General features: G+C 32.1%; 1 protein-coding gene across 3 annotated transcripts in view; it reads left to right on the plus strand.

Annotated features, from left to right (window-relative positions):
* LOC132714403 (serine/threonine-protein phosphatase 6 regulatory ankyrin repeat subunit B-like) overlaps positions 1-24,026 on the plus strand; it is a 41,607-nt gene extending 17,581 nt beyond the window's left edge. For 2 of the 3 annotated variants that reach the window (XM_060697288.1, XM_060697287.1), the window contains exons 4-30: positions 12-125; positions 1,200-1,304; positions 3,036-3,134; positions 3,620-3,721; positions 4,557-4,757; positions 5,808-5,906; positions 6,043-6,144; positions 6,648-6,749; positions 6,961-7,059; positions 7,723-7,851; positions 8,487-8,615; positions 8,935-9,051; positions 9,331-9,429; positions 9,603-9,806; positions 10,059-10,157; positions 10,917-11,018; positions 14,733-14,837; positions 15,398-15,499; positions 15,721-15,819; positions 16,103-16,243; positions 16,697-16,750; positions 18,348-18,455; positions 18,783-18,980; positions 19,480-19,686; positions 20,058-21,426; positions 21,856-22,011; positions 23,297-24,026. In XM_060697288.1, coding sequence (XP_060553271.1) covers positions 12-125; positions 1,200-1,304; positions 3,036-3,134; positions 3,620-3,721; positions 4,557-4,757; positions 5,808-5,906; positions 6,043-6,144; positions 6,648-6,749; positions 6,961-7,059; positions 7,723-7,851; positions 8,487-8,615; positions 8,935-9,051; positions 9,331-9,429; positions 9,603-9,806; positions 10,059-10,157; positions 10,917-11,018; positions 14,733-14,837; positions 15,398-15,499; positions 15,721-15,819; positions 16,103-16,243; positions 16,697-16,750; positions 18,348-18,455; positions 18,783-18,980; positions 19,480-19,686; positions 20,058-21,426; positions 21,856-22,011; positions 23,297-23,490 — 4,635 coding nt within the window. In that variant the 3' untranslated portion in view covers positions 23,491-24,026. The remainder of the gene's footprint in view (positions 1-11; positions 126-1,199; positions 1,305-3,035; positions 3,135-3,619; positions 3,722-4,556; positions 4,758-5,807; positions 5,907-6,042; positions 6,145-6,647; positions 6,750-6,960; positions 7,060-7,722; positions 7,852-8,486; positions 8,616-8,934; positions 9,052-9,330; positions 9,430-9,602; positions 9,807-10,058; positions 10,158-10,916; positions 11,019-14,732; positions 14,838-15,397; positions 15,500-15,720; positions 15,820-16,102; positions 16,244-16,696; positions 16,751-18,347; positions 18,456-18,782; positions 18,981-19,479; positions 19,687-20,057; positions 21,427-21,855; positions 22,012-23,296) is intronic. The other variant, XM_060697289.1, reaches the window with a different exon arrangement.
* Positions 24,027-24,482: the final 456 nt, after the last annotated feature.

The following is a 24,482-nucleotide window of genomic DNA, read 5'->3' on the forward strand; positions in this document are numbered from 1 at the left end:
TCACATTTTAGCCGAAAGACGAGCTTCCTTTACATCTTGCATGTGCAAGAACTAGTGGAGCTGTCACAGTTGTACAGGCTATATTGCGAGCTGCTGTCAAAGACCAGAGGTTATCTATGGACAAGGTATTGTTTGGCGTAGTTTTGATTTTATTATAAACTTAAGAAACTTAAAAAAGTAAGACAAGTTCAATAAAGGTATATTTTTGATAAATACAGTAAAACATAGAAAAGGAGTAATACGGACATCTACGAGTCTGTCTGTCAGTCTACCGATCCCGCTTACAAAACTTTATTTTTATTTTGTCCTCTGTAATACAGATCAATTATTATGAAATTAAAATCGTTTGTTGGAGCCACCATGGTGCAGATTAACTGTGAAAGGACGAACATCTTTATCTTATCGCAATCAAATGTGCAAACTTAAAGGCAACATTGTGCTCGAGCTGTCTCATTGAAAGGATTGCCTTATCACTTCTAATTCGACTTTGATTGACCACCTAAGAAGAATGTTTCACATTCACATTGTTGGCTGAAAATCCAACATGCCTCTATTTACCGGATATTTGAATCGATTAGTTAGAAATTATGTTGCATTGATTCAACGTCAAGGTATCTTATGTCATCTGCAAGTCCTGTTGCATAAATGTTTTTGTCTTTCATCTATGGTCGCATAATATATATAATGCTAGAACAGTGTTTCTTGTTGATTTAATGATAGTTCGAGTTGGATATGAGAACAATGACTGAACTCTTGAATTACGTTTAGGATGGATTATTTTAATATAGTTCATTACTTAAACAATTTATGGGTTTTTTAGTAATACACATATCAATGCGTACATGAAAATAACTTTATTAACAAAGAGTGATCCTCACAGTTATTGTGTCTGAAAATTGTTTTTCACATCGTTGCATATGTACATGTAATACGTTAAATATGGGTATGCAATTGTAAACGTTTGAACGAATACGGAGAAGAAGTGCTGCAACAATTTAGTTATGAGGAAAAATAATAAGGTAAAATATCATCCTGAATGTTGTGCATGTTAAAGTTACTAGCAGGTTACTGTATAATAAGATAATAAGAAAGTATAAGGAGGTATAACGAAACCGTTGTTGTTTTGCAATACATACCTGTTGCGTTCATATTGACAAAAAATACCGTGTATATTAAAGTGAAAATATTACTTTTTTCAGATTGGTTGTATACCATTGTTTTTGGCAGCTGAAGTTGGAAATGTTGCTGTATGCAAAGAATTGTTGTCATCGCATGCCGAACAGCAACTTAATATGCAGCGAAAGGTAAATGCTACTGTTTTGATGTCTCAAAAACATATTAAATGATTTATTGTAATAGTATTTTTCCAAATGCAAAATGTATGTCATTTGTATTTTTGCAATCTTCGTATGTGTAGAGTGTATGTGTAAAGATGTTTGTTATATTTAAATAACAAGTAATTGCAATTTTTGGAATTACTACTTAATTAAGGACATCTACAGCTTTGTCATTATTGCTTTTACTACATGTTGTTATAGGTTTGCAATGGTTTCATGTTGGGATACATTATCATTAATTGAAAGTGAGTTTGACTGCATTTAAAATATTCGTGGAAAATAGTTCGATTCTACATGTCATTTTAAGGTTTATGAACAGAAGTTAGATCTGTATCTAAAATTTTGAATAAGCTGCATGACGATATTTATAGGCATTGTAAAGAACGTTATAAACACTAATGGGTTTTGATTTTTAAATACAAACGGTAAGAATGTGAAAGAAAGTTATATCTTGAGTTGATACATTCGATGACATCTTTTATACTTAGACAAGTCTTTTTGAACACAGTTGAGGTACTCTTTTCATATTAACCGGCACAATTATCATTGAAAACACTTTTTTGTTTTACTTATAATGTGTGTAGAAAAATAAATGAGCCACGTCACGACAAAACCAACATAATGGGTTTGCGACCAGCATGGATCCAGACCAGCCTGCGCATCCGCGCAGTCTGATCAGGATCCATGCTGCTCGCTTACAAACCCTATAACAAGTTGAGAAACTGATAGCGAACAGCATGGATCCTGATCAGACTGCGCGGATGCGCAGGCTGGTCTGGATCCATGCTGGTCGCAAACCCATTATGTTGGTTTTGTCGTGACACGGCTCAAATATTAAAAGATGGGTAAAATGCTTTTAGAATCTATCAGTTTCATTCTTTTTATAAAATTATGTGTATATGATGGCTGCATACGGTTTTACGATATCTTAAAGATGCGTTCAGCAATTGTGTTCCATTTAGATGCATGTTCTGTAATACACTCATGAATTAATTTTTATATTTTTGATACGCTAAGTGCCCAATAATACGCCAAAACAGCATACATTATTTTCTAAAAAGGACTTGTTGTTCATAAAATATGCGGTCAGACTTCTATTAACCCAAAACCGGTCCCTAAAATTATCTATAATATTTTAACTCGATGCTTAAGAGTAAAAAATGCTTTTTAACTTTACAGATCTTATCATTACTTTTATGACATTAAATCATACCGAAGCCTAAAATAACAATCACTCTTCCGGAGGAAGTGTTATATTGGCCTCCGTAGACGGATATTATTAGAATGTAAAACATAATTTGGTAGATTTAACAAAGGCACGATCAACAATAGGTGTCAAGTGCCCTGTTGTATCCGTAAAAAGTTTCACCGTTCTTCACTCCAGTGTTGTTTAATTTTCTGGTCCTTTGGGAACATTGATTCCAGCACGTTAGTGTCGAAAATTGAATAACGCTTTAAAGCCGGTGCTATGGGGCGTGGGGAAGATGTTGCACTTATAAATTATCTCTCATGAACAGACTCAATCTTACCGACTTTCACATAATGTTGTTGTTTTATTGCTTTCAATTAATCAACCGCTTTTCCAGATTGTTTTACAGAAATTACGTATATCAGATACAATTCAAGTCATTAAATTATTTTAAATATATTGATTGAAAAGTACTTGTATAATATGAAACAATTCACTACATGCATCAGGACAATGGAGACACTGCACTACATGTTGCTTGTCGCAGAAGAGATATGGACCTTGCAAGACTTCTAGTGGATGCAGGGGCACCTGTTGACTTACAAAATGTAAGGTTTATATGTTTGAATTAGAATAAATTGATATTTGAAGTCACCTGTATTAGCTGGTTGTTTTAACAATTACATTTAACGGTTAAACGATAAGTGTCACGCAACAAAGACTTTGATATATTATTAAATGCAATAAAATCACATGTTCAAGTCCAGTAATCCATATTGATCGTGTTTGATCCTGTTCAATATAGATTTTACGGAAGAAACAAAGTATAAGTGTTTGTTTTACATCGGAATATTTTCAAATGCAATATTTTAACAGTTACTCATATTATGCTTGGTTACCGATGTGTCACGAGTCGGTTGGTACTCCTGTTTCCATTTTATCAATATTTGATGAAGTTAAATTCCTCATGGTACAGATTGTTATTTACATAATTTTAAAGTAAATATTATATTTGCCTCCGGTAAGAATAGCAAGTCTATATCAAGCATTTCTCGTCTTTTAAGACTCAAAATAATCTATCATTAATCTTCAGAATGAAGGCCAGTCAGCGTTACATATTGCAGCATTTGAAGGTGATGAAGCAATGTTGAAATTTCTTCTACTGAACAAAGCAAGTCCGTATCTTACAGACAAGGTGAGATTTATATCGTTCTACTGTAAACATTAAAAGATAAATGTTTATGAAAGATTACTTCATACAATGGATTGATTTCCTCAAAGTCTTGCAGGGTGTTTGTAAAAGTCCTAAATGAATATACATTCTTACGAAAGACACTATTATGTTAAGATAAAAATGAAATAGAAAAAAATGTATAATTTAACATTCATTTTTCCCAATTGTTGTAATGTATTCACACCTGTGGACTATTTAAATCCATTGGACTCTTACAGAAATATGCCATAAACTTGTTATTCAAGTTACCTTAATGGGTTTCAATAAAGACAATAAACACGCTATGATATTTTACTTACACTTTGTAATGCATTTATAAGACGTATTTTGAGTTCAGTAAAAATTATGTAAAAACAGTATTCAACCGACCTTCTCAAATCGATCGATCAATTTAGTTAGCATGGTCATTGATTTTTTTAATGAATTAAACAAATATCTAGGTTGATTCGGTGCATTTCAGTGAGGAATGGCATGAAATATATGCATATCACTTAAGAAACAATTAGCCAAGGTGCAAATTTTGCATTTCAAATATCAAATAAACATTGAGAAAACGTTATGATTGATTCTGCTCTGATTAATTTTTAACAATATTACTGAAGACATAAAGTTAACATTTTCACTCAGAGATAACTCAATGTAAATCCTACACATATACATTTTTTATGTTCTACACTGAAATAAATCTGAACTAGATTCATACAGATGCATGCATATTTAGTCTCGCTACATAAAGTTTATGATATTAATAAAGCAATGATTTGTTGTGATCATAATCTGAACTCACCTATTGCAGCATGACCGCAGTCCTGTGCATATAGCCGCTGAAAGAGGCCAAACACACATAGTGGACATGCTACTGGACAAATACCGGTCATCTCTGTCAGCAAGGACCAAGGACGGTAACACATTGATGCACATAGCCTCAACATTTGGTCATCCTGAAACTGCTTTAGCTTTTCTAAAGAAAGGTGTTCCCTTATATATGCCAAATAAGGTATGTCCATTTATCTTTATTGAAAAATGTGTAACATTACAGAATTACTAAAGGAATGACATTACATTATTTCAATGACATGAAAAATTATAGGTCTGAATTGAATAGACGCCTGTCAAAATGTTGGCCAATGCTGAATATTGTAAACGTTAAATTTAACTTGATTTTTTTACCTTATTTTTGATAATTAGAGCTTATGTTCGGTAAAATAAAACTATATGAGATCCCTCTGAGGGTTCAGTATATAAAAGCACACAGGTTTGTGGGTAATAGAAAAATATCATCTCGAATGACGTCTTTATGTTTACGAAAGGGTGATCTGTTTGCTTTTACCAACATACCTATGTGTTACTTATTTCTTTTATCTCTTGAAAATGTACCACATGACCAGATATTTGCTATGAACTATTTGCTAGAAACTGTTACGTCTATAGTACATGTAGTTAAAAGTCCCTAGTCGCGTGGTACACTTGCATAAACCATAAAGATAACTCTCATTTTGCGTATGGTTAATAAATATCACAAAAAAGTGTTGATTAATAATACATATTGTTATTTTTTGAAAATCATTGTCTACCTTTGCTTATGCCTCGGTAAACAATACCATGCTCGGTTAAACATGTTTGTTATATCACTCTCAGGCGAATATGGTTTTTATATGGTAACAACTCAGTAATTTATTATCACAAACACAATTATCGTGAAATATATTAATGTAGTAATTTGTACTGTCATCATAGACGTAAATAATCATTTAACTGGAAAGTTTCTGTTTGGTTCGAAGTTCTACGATATAGAAATATTAGATTTAGATGAAACACATGGCAATTTTGCCAAGTTCTAATGGAATTTGTAAATGTTCATAAATTAGACCTCTATTTTTCTCCAAAGTTAGAACCAATCGAGCAAAGTATTAAAAGAAACCTGCAACATATCGATTTAAAGTTAAGTATATGAAATCATTTCAAGATCGTAACATGTAAATGACTGTAAATACTGTAGGTATGTGTTGTATTTATCTTTCTTTTAACACATTGTGTTTTTATATAGTCAGGTGCACTTTGTCTCCATGCGGCTGCTATGAAAGGTCACGTGTCAGTCCTTAAAGCTCTTCTTCAAAAAGGGATTGCAGTTGACTCTAGAACAAAGGTATGTTCATATGTTGTATATTTCGTTTTGAAGCATATAAATCATGAATTATACAAATAGAAATATCAGCAATCATGTTATTTCACGTCTAATACAAGAACATTTTGACAGATATGTTTGATTTTTTTTATTTTAGGATGGTTACACAGCATTGCATTTGGCGGTAGAGTTTTGCAAACCACAATCTGTTCAACTATTACTTGGTTATGGGGCACAAGTTGAAGCCAAAGGTGGAAAGGTAAGTTAAACTCCGATCGGTGATTTAAAAAAAATGACCGTTATTATACTCTTGGACATCTTATTTATCTTAAGATCCAAATACTAGTACACGTGTATTAAAAATATGCAACTAACTATATATCTAATGGCATTTAAAAAAAGTTACCCCCACAATCACCCCAAAAAACACAACTTCTTATAATAAGTAATGTGAGTTTTATTTTCAATCTTAACCGACTAGTTTCAGCGATACTCTATATCAGATTTTAATTTTTTTTTACATTCTTGAAACAGTTTGCTAAGGGGTATCTTATATTTTATTTCAACAAATAGCGAATAAAAAGCTAGGCTGTAACATATGGAACAAGCTGAAAAGCAACTATTACAATTTTTGATGATGAGATTATCTTTCATATGTCAAGAGATTTGAGTTTGGAGCAAAAATTTTGACTTATTTCTTTCTTGACGATTTAGTAAACCTGTTAAACTGTAAATAATCTATTTATTATTCTATTTATATAGGGTAAAGAAACACCGTTACACATTGCCGCCCGTACAAAAGAAGGTGAAAAATGTGCCGATATGTTACTGAAGAGTGGGGCAGATGTAAATGCATTTAAAGAGGTAAACTAGTCCCTCCCCCCTCATAAACTAGTTGTTATCCCTTACATGTTTTTATATGATAATAATTCTTCCTTTTCACTTATTATAAATGCTTTATGCAGTAACTGGATTAAGATCATAATAGAGCATAAAATGGAAACGTTTTCTTTATTTTGAATTGACTTTTGTATTTTAAGCTAAAATATTCTTTTATTATATCAATTTGCTATAGAATGGTGAGACTGCAATGCATATTGCAGCAAGGAGCGGTCAGCAATCAATGATCTCAGCACTTCTAGAGGACGGTGCTGATCCGACAGCATTCTCAAAGGTATGGGCTATTATGATAAATGTTACATTCTATATTAAAAAGGTTTACACCATGATAAAGCACTCGCCATGACGTGTATTTATATCAGTAGACCTTTGTATATCCTAATTAAATAAATCAAATGTTATTAAGATAAGGTACTCAAGAATAAAAATATATATTGTCCATACCAAATTAAAATTTGAATAGAAATTGGAAAAAAATGTTATTACTGATACAAATGTTTCGAAATATTCTTATTTGTTTAGTCGTTGAATACACATGTGTTTATAAATAGTGCAATTGTTTTATAGCCTCAACTATTTTTTTTATATTTACATTTTATTTCTGTATACAATGTTTCAAAATGACATACACTTACTCTTAGTTATTATTTAGTTAAACCGGAATAAGAATTTTCTATTTATGGTTATAATGTCAATAGAAAGCTTGTGAAGAATGTGCATTTTCAATGCAAAAATACGTTTCCGACTGAAATAAATCTCGCATGATATTTAAAATCGATCTGACCTAAGGGTAATGAATATTATACGCATTTAATCAAGGGATATATATATACGAGTCTACCTCAAATGTGACAAAACTGTACATTTTATATATTGATACCATGCATTTTAAAAGTATTTCTTATACATTGGGGTTCATAGTCGTATCATTTTTCAGGCTGGAGAAACGCCTTTGCATATGGCGGTGAGACACTGCCATTTGGAAGTGGCCAGAGAGATCATTCAATATGTGACTCGGCACAAATCTCGTATAGATGCCATAATGCTTGTAAATCAACAAAATTATGTATGTTTCTTACTGTATAACCCATTATATAACAAGTTTATATCATATGTTGATCCGGTAATTTCACAGTATCAGGTTTATAGTTTCCGCTTCGTGATAGATTTATAACCATATTTTACGGAACATATAACGATGGGGTGATTAAGAAGTTGCGACTCAATGATATGTTGGTAGTAATGCAATTAAATACCTTTTGATGCCATAATTGTATCTTGTTGGCATTGGAATTTTAAGCATTAACTTTGAAGTTTGTTACGGTCTTTAACATTCGCATTTGCCAGTTTTGCAGCTTACAGCAATTGATTCCGAACGTTTCCTCGGTGCATTTCACTTTAGGTATTAATACATTTATTTGCACTCTGTGTTGTAAAAAAATACTTTGATGCCTTATTCATACATTCCATTTTGTCATTGCTTTCAAATATTTTCCAACCTTGCGGGAGACCATTTTATTTTGTAACGATTCGCACCGCCTGAACTAACTTTATTATATTATTGCGTTGTCTTCGTTTGTTGTTTGTTTTTTACATTAAACGAATAGCATCCTTATTTCTAATAACTGTGCACTTTTATCATCATGGACAAAATTTAATTTTTATATGGATAACTTAACAATACTAAAACTTTTTCTTTAGGAAGGTGAAACATCCGTGCATTATGCCGCCGGTCTAAGTAAAGCGTTGGCACATGACGAATTTGAGGATACCGATCTTATGAAACTTCTGCTTGAACATAATGGTGACACAAATATTCATTCCAAGATGGTAATATATGTTTCAAATACCATAAACATCTTCTATGTCCTATTTGTTTTTATTAATCGTTAAATTATTACACTTGATACTTTAGGAAAGATAGTTATGTTGTAATTAAGCAGAATGTTTGTAAGTTAAATCATTCCCAAATCATTGTTGACCTGATAATTCTGTTAAAAAACTAAACGACAATGTAGCATTGTATTGATAATTCATATTTCCTTATTGATTTTTATCTGTGATTGTCAGTTAAAATATGCAGATACAAGTTTTACATTATTATGATATAATGTGACATATTGATAATCTATTGTTATTTATCTTGTAGACATACGAGACGCCCTTACATTACGCTGCTAGATCGGGAAATGACGATGTAATGTTGGAAATGGTAAAGCATATTGGTGTTATCAACATTCAGAATGCGGTCAATAGGCAGGCAAAGGTATAATAAACAGTTACAATTTCATTTTTGTATGTGTTTCATGCTGCAGCCAAAATAATGATTTATGATGATCTGTGCAGGCAGAAAGAAATTTAAAAATATGTTGTTTCCTTTTTATCTTTTTTTACTCTTTTCCCTACTTTTTCTTCTTCTTTTTTTGAAATAGATCCTGTTTTAAGAGAAATATGATAAAACAACAAAAAAAAAGAACTGTTTCAACTTTGCCATTTCGTTATATTAAATAAATTTTATTTGCATTTGTATTCATTTCATTTTCAGAATGGCTGGTCACCATTGCTAGTTGCCAGTGAACAAGGTCATCTTGAGGTCGCTAAGATACTTCTTAATCACCATGCAAGAGTCGATGTATTTGACGAGGTAAATAGTGAATAGGGTCATAAACTTTTGTTCGAGGACATGCCTTAACCATTTCTGAACTTGACAGATAGTCGTAAATAAATTAGATTTAATTCCTCTCTTTAAGATGTATGCTTGGCACAGTGTATTTATGTACATTGGTAACATAATATAAAGTGTAACACTTATTCCAGGCACATGGTAAAGCTGCGTTGCATCTTGCAGCTGAAAATGGTCATGATCAAGTTGCTGACATGTTGTTGTGGAATAAAGCTTATGTAAATGCCAAATCTAAATCCGGTATTACGCCTCTACATTTAGCGGCACAGAATGGGTATAACACTCTGGTCAGACTTCTTATACAAACTCACAAAGCATCTATAGACGCACTTTCTCTCGTAAGTATTAATTAAAGTTCGGAAAATCGTACGTATAACATGCGTAATGGGTATTTAATTGAAATCATTTTTCGATTTATACATATATTGTTAATCAAATAATGAACAAATTGTTGCAATTATTTAAAAATTATTCATGAATTTCTTTTCGAAAGAACTTAAATAAAATTTAAATTCTAATGCTTCTTTATTTAAATAGGAACTCGTCCAATAAAATTCTTTCAATTAACAATTATTTTTAAACATACGCAGGCAAAGAAAACTCCTTTACATATGGCGGCACAGTACGGGCGGTTGGAAGTTTGCAATACATTACTCAAGTTTAATGCAGACGCAAATGCCGTTGACGAGGTAATAGTTTATACCTTTGAACTCAATTATGTTGCAACAGATGGTCTTAAAGCTCATTACGAAAATGTGCCTGGTGATATGTCTTCCTAATTGTTTGTGTTTGTTTTATAAATTACCTGAATTGTTAGCATTGTTCTTGACGACTGTTGACATAAACAATTCTTTGTTGAGGATACAAAAATTAAGGCTGGGTGTCTTTAAAGCATTTCAATTGATTATTTTATTTAATTGAAATTCTAAAGAGAATACAGGGATAAAATTATTCTATTTGCGATGCCAATAAATTATTTAAATCAAGAGCAGCAGCTTTTGAATAAATCTGTTTTATTCCAAAACGTTTATGAAACTCTTTACATGCTCCCTGGTTGGTCATTGTGCATTTGTGTTTGTGAGTTATTGAACTTGATTATGTTGAAGTAAATTATTTATATCTTGTAAAGTCGATTCAACAAACCAATTATTCCGGAGTCATTTATGTCTGTTTTGTATTTTCATAATGAGTTTTAAATATGTAAATTATTCTATTGATTATTCTACCTTCTTTTCTTCCTATATTGGCAAGTTAAAAAATGATTTTGAAATTATTTCTTGATAATCAAATATTCATCATAGTAAGACACTGTGTGGCTCAATACATATTTACTTTGGCCGTAAATTAGATTTCTAACTATCTTACAGTATGACTACATTGTATATATAGATAACTCAAATATTTTTCTATTCAAGACAAAAACTAAGCTTTGCAAGTATTATTCACAGCATGTACAGACACCGCTCCACCTAGCGGCAGAAAACGACCACTCAGATGTTGTTAAACTGTTTCTCAAACACAGACCAGAGCTTGTAACCATGGCAAATACGGTATGGATATTGACATTTTTTACATAATATGCATACGAGTTTTCTTGTCTTTTAAATACCATCGGGTTTTATACATCACGTGACTTTGTTATGTCGTTGATTAACAGAGATATAATAATGGAGCCTAAAGTTTATTAGTGCTGATATTATGTAATATATGTATGATTTTATATTTCTCTTTAACGTGGATTTCTCGATAGAAAGTTAATGCATGTAAACAATGTCTCATTCATAGCAAGGATGAAGATATTTTACTAACATCTTGACAAATCAATTTCTACTTAACAGATAAACCATACTTCCTTAATAATAATGTATTTTATCACTACAGTTATTATGTGTTTATAACATATTTATATGTTTTATTTTATAAGGACGAGGTAATGGCTAGTAGATAAATGTTTCCTATAGTGTCAGTACTCCTAGATAGATACTTGCATGGCTAGTAATCCGATGGTCTTTAAAAATCAAACACCCTAAGAAACAGATATAAAATATATTACCTATTTTCTTGGACACGCCATATATGTGATGCATAATTAGTTGTTGTTGTAAAACCTATGTACGTGCGTAGTATGTAGTGGTTACTTTGTCTTGTAAAGTACTAACTGTAGTTTCTTTGTACATGTCACGTTTTATTCTGTATATTATAACGTATTTTTGTAAAATTATCACCCTTCAAATATAGTATTAAACAAGATCTCAATTAACAAATTAGCAGCACAATAAATGAATTTCTATTGATTTGCATGTGTTTAAGAAACTGATGAATTTCCTTTAATATTCCACGTTTATTTGGATTATAAACAGTAATATTTCCTGTGCATATATAATATCGCTTATACTTAAAATTTATTATCAACATTAAGAACACTTCATATTCATGACACCGGGTACTGAATGAGTATCACCTTTGATATCTACTTTCATAAATTATATGAATGACTAAATGTGACATTGACATTGATCAGAAAAAGCACACACCTTGTATTTGCAAATCGTCTAAATATGATGTACATTTCTGCCAGTTAGTTTATATTTCCTTCCATTTATTTCAAAAGACACAGAGCGTTCACGAAATTGCAAACGGCAACCGTGTGCATAAAAATAAAACCGGCACTCGGTCATATGGAGCTAACAATTATTAGACGCTAGTAGATATGTATTTGTCCATACAGCAATAGGGACAATTTTAGACTTGATTTTTGTGTATTTTTTTTTTGTTTTAACAAAATCACACTGTTTTTAAATTTTCTAACAAAAATAACTTTTATGATGTACAACATGTCACAGAGCTTTAAGGGATTAGAATAAACGTTTAACTGAAGTGATAGTGCCATGTTTGAATATCATATTCTTTTTATCATTATCTAATTTTATCTACATAATAACGTGCCAATGAGCCAGTCTATAGTTGATCGTTCTAAAACTTAACCGTTGAGAGAGGTGACAACTGTCACTTACTTCATTTGCTTCACCTCTGTTGAAGTTCGGCTCCGCCTTAAATTGTCATATTTAATTTGATATAATGCTCCATATGCTAGCACTTAGTATTTGTTGACGGGGTAGAAGGGAACCAGGGCACCTTTGATCAATATCACTTGTCGAATCATTAAATTACAAGTTACAAAGCCTAAACCACGCCCACTATCAGAGAGGCGGTTCTCACTCAACCGTTAAGGAAGTACAACAAACCGGTTACGCTACGGCCTGTAAGGGGAGATCACTGCAGAACAGTTTGTCCTCAAAATCTTTCGAACATTATGCAATTCGTACCAATATTTAAATTGGTATATTCTCGGCACATATTGTCTTGAATTTATTTTAAGTATACCAATCATTTCAATTTTATTTATCCAATTTATTTTGATTCGACCAGACGTTTCAGTCTTTGTCGAAACAGACAAACATTTAAAGGGGCGTCCGTGGCCGAGTGGTTAAGGTCGTTGACTTCAAACCACTTGCCCCTCACCGCTGTGGGTTCGAATCCCGACAGGGACTTTGGATTCTTACATGTGAGGAAGCTATCCAGCTAGCTTACGGAACGTCGGTGGTTCTACTCAGGTACCCGTTCGTGCCTGAAATAATGCACGGAAGGGCACCTGAGGTCTTCCTCCATCAGTAAAGCTGGAACGTCGCGATATGACCTATACTTTGTCGATGTGACGTAAACCCCAAAACAAACAAAACAAAAACAAAAAAACCCCAAACATTTAAGTATTTCAGACCTGGCATTATTGTGTGAATTTAGGATTCGGTTCTACTTTTTCACAAAATATGCAACTTTATAACAAAACAACGAGCACATACCAAGAGCATGGAGATAAAATGATTTGTGCTTCGGATATTCAACTGTAATAGAGAACGATTCTCAATGCTGATTGACTGTTCACATCATTTGGCGGCGTCTTTGATGTGCAGCATCAACATTTAACTTGTCATTCTTAATTTACCAATTTCAGTATTTCACTGTATGAAGAAAACATTCGTTTATTCACAGTTCAAGAAATTTAACTTCATGATCTTGTACAACTTGTAACAAATTAAAGATAAGGTTTTTGTGTCGCCTTGAAAAAGGCGACATATAGGGGTTACTTTTGTCGGCGTCGGCGTCGTCGTTCGCGTCGTTGTCGTTGTCGTTGTCGGCGTCCCCTTAAGCTTGTCCGGAGCATAAGTCAGTCATTATAAGTTGGATTGACTTCAAACTTGGTATGCATGCTTCTTATAATGACCCGAAGTGCAGTGTACAAGAACCGGTACTCTGCACTTCTTATTTTTTGAGTTATTGCCCTTTGTTAATTTTCATACTTTTAATTTTTGTCCAGGCCATTCCTCCTTATGTATAAAGCTATGGACTTAAAACTTCATAAGATGATAGATCTCATTAAAAAGAAGTGCAATGCATAAGAACCGGTACTCTGCATTTCTTAATTTTTGAGTAATTGCCATTTGTTAATTTTCATACTTTATTTTTGTCCAGGCCATTTCTCTTCAAGTATAAAAGCTATTGACATGAAACTTCATAGGATGATAGATCTCATTGCCCTTTGTTAATTTTCATATTTCATTTTTGTCCTGGCCATTTCTCCTAAACTATATTGTTTACAAGGCGACACATCCGACTCGCGGAGTTCTAGTTTCACGGTAATTGACTTTCTTCTTAGCGATATAGAAATTTATAAGATAAGATTTAATTTATATGATAAGCCAGTAAGGAAGCAATAACATTTAATCCATTAAGCAATTAACTTCGGTATGTTTAAGGCACATTATGCCTCAGAAATTGATATTTTTAATTCTTTAGAAATGCAATCATGTACTTTACAATGTTTAATAATTGATTTAGAGCATATTAGATGTTTTAAAACGGAAGAAAGTTGCGCTGAATGTGTGAGATATATCGTTAAAGTAGTAGACTTCCATACAAAATACTCATTCACTATGATTATACCCATTGCCAACAGAGTAGCAGATAGTTCATCTATATGGCAAATGAATATTATTGTGGAAACTGTAGACACCAACATAAGAAATATTTTGAGAAATAAAAATGATAGCATATCTGAGGCATAATGGACCTTAAATGTGATCACTGTTAACGTGTTTATGGGCAGATTACAGAATACATTTCTGTTTTATATAGTTTATAAAATATAAAAAGCTGTCAATGAAATATTTTCATGATACTCTGTATTATATATTTCTGAAACACAGAATGGGATGACAATAGCACATATAGCTGCAGCAAAAGGAAGTGTCTGTGTGATCAAGGAATTGATGAAGTTTAATAAATCGGTTGTTACTTCTACAAGAAACAGGGTAAGTCTTCTAAAAGTTAACCTAAATTAATAAGTCATGGCATAGTGTGTCAAATTGTAGTACAGCAATACATTTTAAATAACATCGGTATTTGAAGGATAGTATATGACATTCTACGTATTAATGTGTATATGATTTGAACAACTCTGGAGAGGAGCAGAAACAAAAGCAAATTGTTTCAAATAGATTCAAATAAATAATTTTACAATAAGTACATTCTTTATCATGTTGTTTAAATTTGTGTTTTTTAATTACGGATTAGTGAAAATTGAGCAAACATCATTGAAGAAGGAATGAAAAATTTAAATCAAATGACATTAATTGATAAGATAGACATGCAGTTATTAGAAGATATACATGTGATTAATAATCATTAAAATTAAAAGTATGACTTTCTATCAATTCAAGCACAAATACGTAGAATAGCAACAATGTTTCTTCGTTTGCAATACGTGAAATTAATATACTAACTAGTATTTGAATTTATAATGATCTTTACTGATAGATGGTTACCATACCACTCATATTACACTTAAATATGTTATTATTTTAACTTTTAGACAAATGATTCAACAGCGTTGCATATGGCAGCAGAAGGGGGTTATACTGAAGTTGTTGGCGCGCTTCTTGAGGCTGGGGCCAATCCAAAGGAGGAAAATGGGGTAACCGTTCTGTTTTGTTTCCGGTTGAAATGTTACAAGATGCTATTTTATGTAATGTCATTTTAAAAAATATAAACATAGATTGTTTCAATAATGACAAGCGGATGTATCTATCCTAAAAATATGCTTTAGTAAACATTTTTACAGTTATTCGTATTTTGTTCATATATCTCCGTGTTTTATTATCTGTGGATTACATTACTTTATTGTTTGTCTTCTAGGATGGCAATACTGCATTGCATCTAGCTGCCAAACATGGTCATATCCAAATAATGGAAGCATTGAAAGGGAAATTGTCTCTTAGGACCCCTAGCAGAAAGGTAAAAAAAATGTGCATTCTTTATCAATTTTGATTATTTTCTTATACGACATATTAACTTGTAAGTTAAAATTGATAGCACAAAGCAAAAATGAGAAGTTTGTGTATTATATGCAAAGACCTGCCATGTTGTCTTGAAAAAAAAAATTCGGCGAAAGACTGAAAGGTCGATTTTTGTCATTTTGTCTGGTTAAGGTTTCTATCATTTCACTATTTTATTATTTCATGAAATTCCTACTTCAATAATAAATTTACACTTAATCATTATTCATATAATCTTTCAGACCGGGTTAACAGCGCTGCATGTAGCAGCCAGTTATGGCCAGGTCGACTTTATCCGTGAGATGTTAATTACTGTACCGGCTACAATTAAGTCCGATCCTCCTGGAGGCGGTGACACGGGGATTAAAGATCTGACTACTGAAGTGAGTTGTTTCAAACTTTACTTTTACAACTATCTTTATATTAGGATGTCCAGAAAAAAACAATGAAATTTGACATCTAAATTATTAGCTTAGAAAATATCACCTGTCATGTGGAAAAAAAATATCATATGAGCCGCGTCATGACAAAACCAACATAATGCGTTTGCGACCAGCATGGATCCAGACCAGCCTGTGCATCCGCGCAGTCTGATCAGGATCCATACTGTTCGCTATCAGTTTCTTTACTTGTAATAGGATCTGTAAGCGAACAGCATGGATCCTGATCAGACTGCGCGGATGCGCAGGCTGGTCTGGATCCATGCTGGTCGCAAACCCATTATGTTGGTTTTGTCGTGACACGGCTCAATATTATGTTTGTCTCTATCCCATTTTTCATTTGTTTACTGTTAATTGAATCATTTATTAACAAATGTTTATGAAATGAAAAATCAGGGAAAGAGAGGCTGGTTTGGTGTAAAGAAACGATTTATTGGGGCACTTGGAGAGGTACGGATGTGCACATATAGCTTATTAAGAAATGATATAAGGATTTACCACATTTTGCCGTTTGCAGTTTGCTTTTTCGCTCAGAACAATCACAAAGCAAATTTTAAATTATAAGAAAGATTAAATGCCTTGGGATGTTTGTACACTTTTTATATTGTGTGGTGTGCATTATTTTATTTTCGGGGATTTTATTGTTTTGATACCAGATTATTCGATGTGAATTTTTATTTCATAGATTATGTGCTTGAATTTCATTCGCAAATTTTATCTCCAAATATGTTGAAAGGGTGGAATTGAATTAAGCTATGCATATTTTTATTTGACAGTTTTGTTTTCTTTCTATTGAAGTTTACAACACATTATTTTTTGTATTAACATTAATTTTCAGTATCTTATTTCCTACGAATTTTGTTTAACAAAAGGTTGAAAGTTTGTTTTTTCCAAAATTTGAATGTGTTGCTTTCACATGAAATGTAGCACTTACATTACTAAGTTTTAATGTCATTGAGAAAGACTTGTTAGGAACTTAAGGCACTTTACATTAGAAGCAGATACTTTTAGAGTCCGATTAACTAAATTAACCATTTTAAACATTCATTTCCATTCTTCTTCAGAAAACATAGTTTATTTTTTCTTAGAAAATTTCAAGTAATTGATTTCCACATGTTTTTGATGACTTAAGTTATATTTCTGTTAATTTTATATGTTTGTATTTGCTTAACTAGAAATGATTTTTGAAGTTTATTCATTCGTTCACAAAAATATGTATTGCATTTTTATTATTAAATTGATTATATATGTATATGTTTAACACAACAATCAAAACTCTATAAAAACTAAAATATTAGCTTATTGTATACCTTGTTAAAGCTATCATTTTGAGGTCCAAGATTAACACTGTTTGGTAATCATCAATATGAATGAAATGTAAACATATAACTCACATTTAATACTTAAGTACATAATGTAATTTTGTAAATTATTTCTACATTTTAATTTGTGTCTTGTTTAAACTACCTTTACATAGTGAAACAACGTATTAGAAAGAAAATGCATTTCAAATATATTACTACTGTTTGCCATCAAAATTTGATTTAAAAAAGAGTTTTTCATGAATTTAAGGTGTATCATTTAAGACCTTTGCACCCATAAATACTGCATAATAATAAAAATAAAAGCCGGTGCTAGAGAGTGTGAGAGAAGTTGCAATTTTTTCCATTATCTCTTATGAATAGGCTCAGTCGAACTCAATCTGCAATTTTCATATAATATTGTTTTTTTATTCGATCTTTGTTATCGTGAATGTCAATTAAAGGCAATAATGTTTACCTTAGATTAGAATTAAATTTGAAACTCTACTGTAAAAATTACATGCTTCTTAAAAGACACACTTGAAAACCACCGTGTATGCCTCATACATCAAACTCGAAGGAAACGTTTTCTGTCTAGTTAAAAGTTTATTCCATATTTCATTTCTGTTGTTTTATTAATTAATTTTCAGTATCAAAGAAAATATTGTGATTTCAATAAATTTAACAAATGGGATATATTAGTATGATGTGTATATAACTAAGATGTTGCATGCTTGTTGTTACAGTATGGATTGGTGCCTTTACATCTTGCAGCGAAATCTGGCCACGAAGGTTTGGTACGCCTTCTTCTAAATTGTCCTGGTGTTCAGGCAGACACAGTAACAATGATACAGGTATAGTGTCGTTATATAAACTATGATTATATTATATTTAAGACAGATTTTTTACAACAATGACATAAGTCAGCTACAACATTAAATTAAAGAAATCACTTTTAAATAGTCGTAACTTGCAAAACAATGTAACTTGCAAAACATACATACGTTTAGATTTGGCCATTTTAACACATCCTATATCACTGGTATTTGAAAATAAATGTATTATTTGTTATTTATGAGCTGCCAACATTATTTTATGTCGTTTTTATCAGAAAGTATAGAATAAAATCTTTAGACCTCAAAATATATGTAGAGATATAAACATGGTGTCTTCTGTATCAGGGTTCTACATCCCTCCATCTGGCTGCACAGAGTGGACATGTTCACGTGGTTAGTCTGTTGTTGAGTAAATCTACAGCAATGATTCATGTAAAGGACAAACGGGGACGGACCGGCATTATGCTGGCCGCGGCCAATGGTCACCTAGACATGGTCACTTTATTAGTGGGACAGGGAGCTGACATAAATGCTTCTGATAAGGTATGGCTTATATAAGAAATAATTGTTATTCATTAATTATATAACTCATATACAAAACAAAGACATATTTGGGAAAAGCCTAATTTCTTATCATTATGCATTTGAAATGGTTTTACTTGTTGACGTGTAATTACCATATTGAATTATATGATCTGTAAATGGATCCCCTTTTAAATTTAAAAATTAAAAAAAAAAAGTTTGAAAAAAAACCTTCTTCAAATGCCCAATACTTGGACTATTTTTGCTATTACTGTGGTTATGTTACACGACGGCAAAATGCATGTGTGGCAATAGATTAATGTTTTAGATGCTGAAGAAAATGATTTAATTACGGAAGTGATAGATTCTGTCAAATTGCAATCATATTGTAAATAATAATCATAAAGAACTAAGCTATGCATATAAATGCGTCTTGAATACTTCAATCTTATTAAATTATGCTGCCGAATACCCAATTCCGATCACAAAATGACTTGTATTTGAATTTTTTCCCTTACAGAATGGATGGACAAGTTTGCACTTTGCAGCAAAAGCGGGATATCTTAATGTAGTGAAATACTTGGTAGAAAGCGGTGCTTCAACAAAGCATGAGACTAAGGATGGCAAAGTTCCCATATGTTATGCGGCATCATTCTCTCATTTTGATGTACTCAGTTATTTGATGCAGAAAGACCATAGTACTCAAAGACTTATGGACGATAAAAAGGTAAAATATAACACTTAACGTAATTAGGATTAGAAGTGGTGTATAAGTATTTCACGTCATTTTTTTCTTTTCTTTTTTCTTTTAAAAAACAACAACATTTTCTAAAATGTAAATGGATTCAAACTAATGGTATTGTGAAGCGCATACTACAGAACGTGTTGAACATGAAATAAATAACTTTGTTTTAAGTTCGATTATACTTTAGCCTTTTCATTGCTGGTCTTTTTTGTAGATTCCACTTTTTAAATATTAATGTCCCATTTCACCTTATCAACTAATTGATTACTCATACTGTTATGAATTATAGACACTTTAAGAAAAAATGTTTTCTAGCTACGTAATGCTTACGACATTTTAATGTACGATTACAGTTCGTGTTTGATTTGATGAGTTGTGGTAAGCAGAACAATGACAAATGTATTGAAGAATTTATCGTACTGTCTCCTGCCCCAGTGGATACTGCTGCCAAGCTGTCACAAAACTTTCGTGTTCTTGCTGGAAAAGAAAAAGAAAGAGCACGTGATTTAACTGCTGCGGGTGATTATTGTGAAAATATGGCAACCGATCTTCTTTCAACTGCTACAAGCACTAACAGTCCAGCAACGCTTCTGAAAGCAGTGGACTGTAATGGAACTCCATTTCTTGACGTCTTAATGGAAAATGAACAAAAACTTGTTGTTGCACATCCAGCTGTGCAGAAATATCTTTCAGATATTTGGATGGGCAATCTGAATTGGGCTACATGGAAAATACTTATGCTATTTTGTGGTTTCCTGTTCCTGCCAATGGTTTGGATATTGTTTTCTCTTCCATTAAGACAGCGTTTTAACAAAGTTCCGATTATAAAATTTATGTCATATTTAGTATCACACCTCTACCTGATGTTACTTATCTCAATAACAATAGTATATCCACTAGTGCCCATCTGGGAGTCAGGGTCGTTGATACCACACTGGTATGAATGGGTTTTACTAGCATGGTTGTCTGGATTGCTAGTTTCAGAATTGACGAATCCGGGTGATCGTGACGGACTTGGATATATTAAAGCAATTATTCTTATAATGAGTGCAGTGGCCATAGCCATACATGTTATTGCATTTGCATTCGAAGAGAATGACAGGCTTGTGGCCATATTCATTCGTAATCATATTTTTGCATGGGCTTTATTGTTATGTTTTGTACAATTGTTGGACTTCCTGTCATTCCATCACCTGTTCGGACCATGGGCAATCATTATTCGTGATTTGTTAAAGGATTTAACAAGATTTCTTGTCGTGTTAGTTATATTCATGACTGGATTTACGCTTCACCTGACATCAATCTATCAGCCTGTGTTTAAACCAACCGAACCTGATCCTGCTCTCGGTGACGGAGATGGAGCAGGTCTAGAAACTCCATATATAACTCCACTAGATGTTTTCGAACTGCTATTATTCTCATTGTTTGGATTGGTAGACCCGGATAATCTTCCATCACTATATCGCAGTCCTATATGGGTTGTTTCCCTTGTAAAGATAGTGTTCGGGACATACATGATGGTAACGTTGATTGTGCTGATAAATCTGTTAATTGCTATGATGTCAGACACTTACCAAAGGATTCAGCAACAGTCAGACACTGAGTGGAAATTCGGGAGAGCGAAACTTATCCGCAATATGAACAAAACATCGGCAACACCTTCGCCCTTAAACCTTTTTACAAAACTATTTCAGTATATCAGACTAGCGTACAGACATAAAGGTAAATAAAAGACATATTTATAAATAATACAGAAACAAACTATTTGTTTAAAAGTGTACTATATCATTTGTATCTAAATGCAGATTTTTTTCATTTTTCGAATAGAATAATACAGATACAAATTATGTTGCATATTCAGATTTACAGTCAATCAATCATAACAAACTATTCCGTAATTTCTTAAAATAAACATTCTCTTACCACACTTTGTTAGTTTTCATAATAAAATCACTTGATAACAAAATATTGTGCTTTATACGATTATATTTGCAAAAAAAAATCTCTCAAAACAAGCAATAAAGAATAATTATTTTAGATAGAATATAAATATATAAATATGAATGAATAAATATATATAGAAATAATAATTAGGATCACAGAGTTAAATAATATAATATTCATTGATATAACATATAATGATATTTACAGGTAAATTATGTAGTGCTCAAGCACAAGCCTACATCAACGAGGAGGATGATATTGATGCTCTGTCTGATACAAGATCGATGGACATTCTAGCGAATTCTTCTGCCGTCTGGCTCCAAACAATCCGAAGACGTCGCAGTGCAAAAATCACTCCAGATGGTATGATATCAGATATATCATCGTGTTGTTTTAATGTCGTTATTTATACTTTAGTCTCATTGAGACTGAATTAGTATTATCTCCTATCTCTTACAAATGATTCGATTAATTTAGTTATTATTATTGATATATGAATGTGAAACACGTTCACAAGAGCTGACAATGTTATTGTAATTTTACTAACGTGAACAATCACGTATAATCTAATTGATTATCATATATCATAACATGACGAAATTTCACCTAGTAACAGAAGAATGAATGTGGCAAACCTTTTTTCTTTTTTGATGTTCTGTTATACGCCGCTGAGCCATTTTTTCTTCACTTGCGTTCTAATAATTAGAACAGTTATTGTGATTCAATATTTTGTATGGGAGTCTAAATACCACTTTTATTACATTTAGCTACATTTATTAGAAATTATTTCACATTTGGCACTGTTGACTAAGCATCTATAATGTTCTAAATCCATAATCAAAACGTCATAGAAAATTCATGTTTGCCCTTTCTTCAGAAAGATAAAATATACATGTATTTATTTGATTTCTAAGGATTAATGTTCCTTTAAATAGAAAAAATCAATACAAGCACATTTTATGCTTTTCATTTATAAGTCAACAAACAGTACTTCTTGTATTTTGTGCTTGAATATAACTACAAAAGAAATACCAAGAAATTACAACATTTGTAATCATTATAAAGTATGTAGAGAAATTTTAGATAAAATGGTCTCTGACACGTGATATTAATGATGACGATACTATCCAAAATTTGTAGATGTGGTGTCATTTTTGTATAAAATTCCCATTATGATGTAAGTCACGCATGAGAGCGCCGAATATTTATCTTATAGGAAAAGAAAAAGTGGCACAACGATGTCATAAATATTCTCAAATAACAGAAAATCAATGTTACATCATATATCGTTATGGTGGAATTTCTTCGGAAATTATCTTGATGTTAAATATACTTTTAATTATTAGGTTTTCTTGCGAAACTGTTACTTTTGTGCAAAATTGTTTAGCGCAAAAATAAAGGTGTTTTTTTCGCAAAGAATTTTATCTTCAATGGGCCACAATCTGCAATATTTTTTTTCGTTAAACTAAAGACATGCCTAATATAATATTTGCAAAGAAAACTTAATGAAATACACGAAAAGGATTTTCTACATTTCTGATTATGCACCTTTTTACGGATAACTTAAAAAGACGGATATCTTAAATAGACGTCATAGTCTAAAATCGCTCCCTTTTTAAAATCATTACAAGACACCATATCATTTCAGGTGTAGCCGGAATGGTACGGAGTCATCATGGACCTCAGAGGTTAGAAGACGCAATTGATTGGAAAGCCGTGGTGAAACGGTACTACAAAATGCAAGGCGTTGACGAATCATCAGATGATGATGACGAGAAAAATGGGATTCTAAATCATTCAAATAATAACCATATAGATGCTCTTAATGATATGCAGGGTTAAGTTTTTAATTCATAGGATGAATATGGGAATTAAACAAATTATATTATGAAAATGATCGTTATAACAAACACATATCAATACATGAAGGTAACGAGTGCTTATTTGACAAGGTATATTGAATTAAGTAAACGCAATGACATATTCAACAGTTAATATGTGTTAAATAACACCATAGAAAAACTAGAATACTTGCATTAAAGGTTATAAAGCCGTTACAGCACTGGATATTTCAAATAAACATGCTTGACTAAAACATTTAACATTTTAGGCAGAATTTCAGAATAGCGAACAGTGACACAGATAAACTGATCTTGGTCTGCAGGGATCGCATGGGTTAACCAGGCTAAGGATTAATGATCATTTTTACCTAATCATGGCATTTTAATTTGTTAGTGTGTTTCTATGTACACCTCATTTCCCCATAATGCACAATCATAATTCTTCTTTATATATTTAAGTGAGTGTATAGGTGTAAATTAAACTATAATATTATGTATAATGACATTGATAACATACATGAACGTGTTGATAAAATAGTAAAATCTGCAATATTTACCAAAGATTTACATTGTTTTTCACCCTAGTTATATTCTGTGTTCCAAAACTGTTTATAAAATATTTAGCTGACTTGCGCCTCATCACTGTGGAACTTTCATGAGAGGAACTTTTCAGCTAGCTTACAGAACGTCGGTGGTTCTCTTCTCAGATGCCCGCTCGGAGCTCCTGAGGTCTTCTGCCACCAGTAAAGTCAGAAAGTCGTCATAGCGAAGTAAAACCCAATAAAAATATACATATTGATCGCTTTTTTCAGTGCCAAGACGCTGATAAAGATGATGCAATTTACTAACGAAAACGTTTTTAACTAATTACTTTTATGTTAATTATTTCACCAAAATTTAATTGGCGTCCCTTGTGTTTATCATCTAGCATGGAATTCAAAAAGCACAAAATAGCATTTTCTGACTAAGTTTTTTAATCAAATGCGTGTTATT

The sequence above is a fragment of the Ruditapes philippinarum genome, unplaced genomic scaffold (assembly GCF_026571515.1).
Source record: "Ruditapes philippinarum isolate M1 unplaced genomic scaffold, ASM2657151v2 ctg5231_1_1_1_1, whole genome shotgun sequence".
Classification (NCBI taxonomy): Eukaryota; Metazoa; Mollusca; class Bivalvia; order Venerida; family Veneridae; genus Ruditapes; species Ruditapes philippinarum.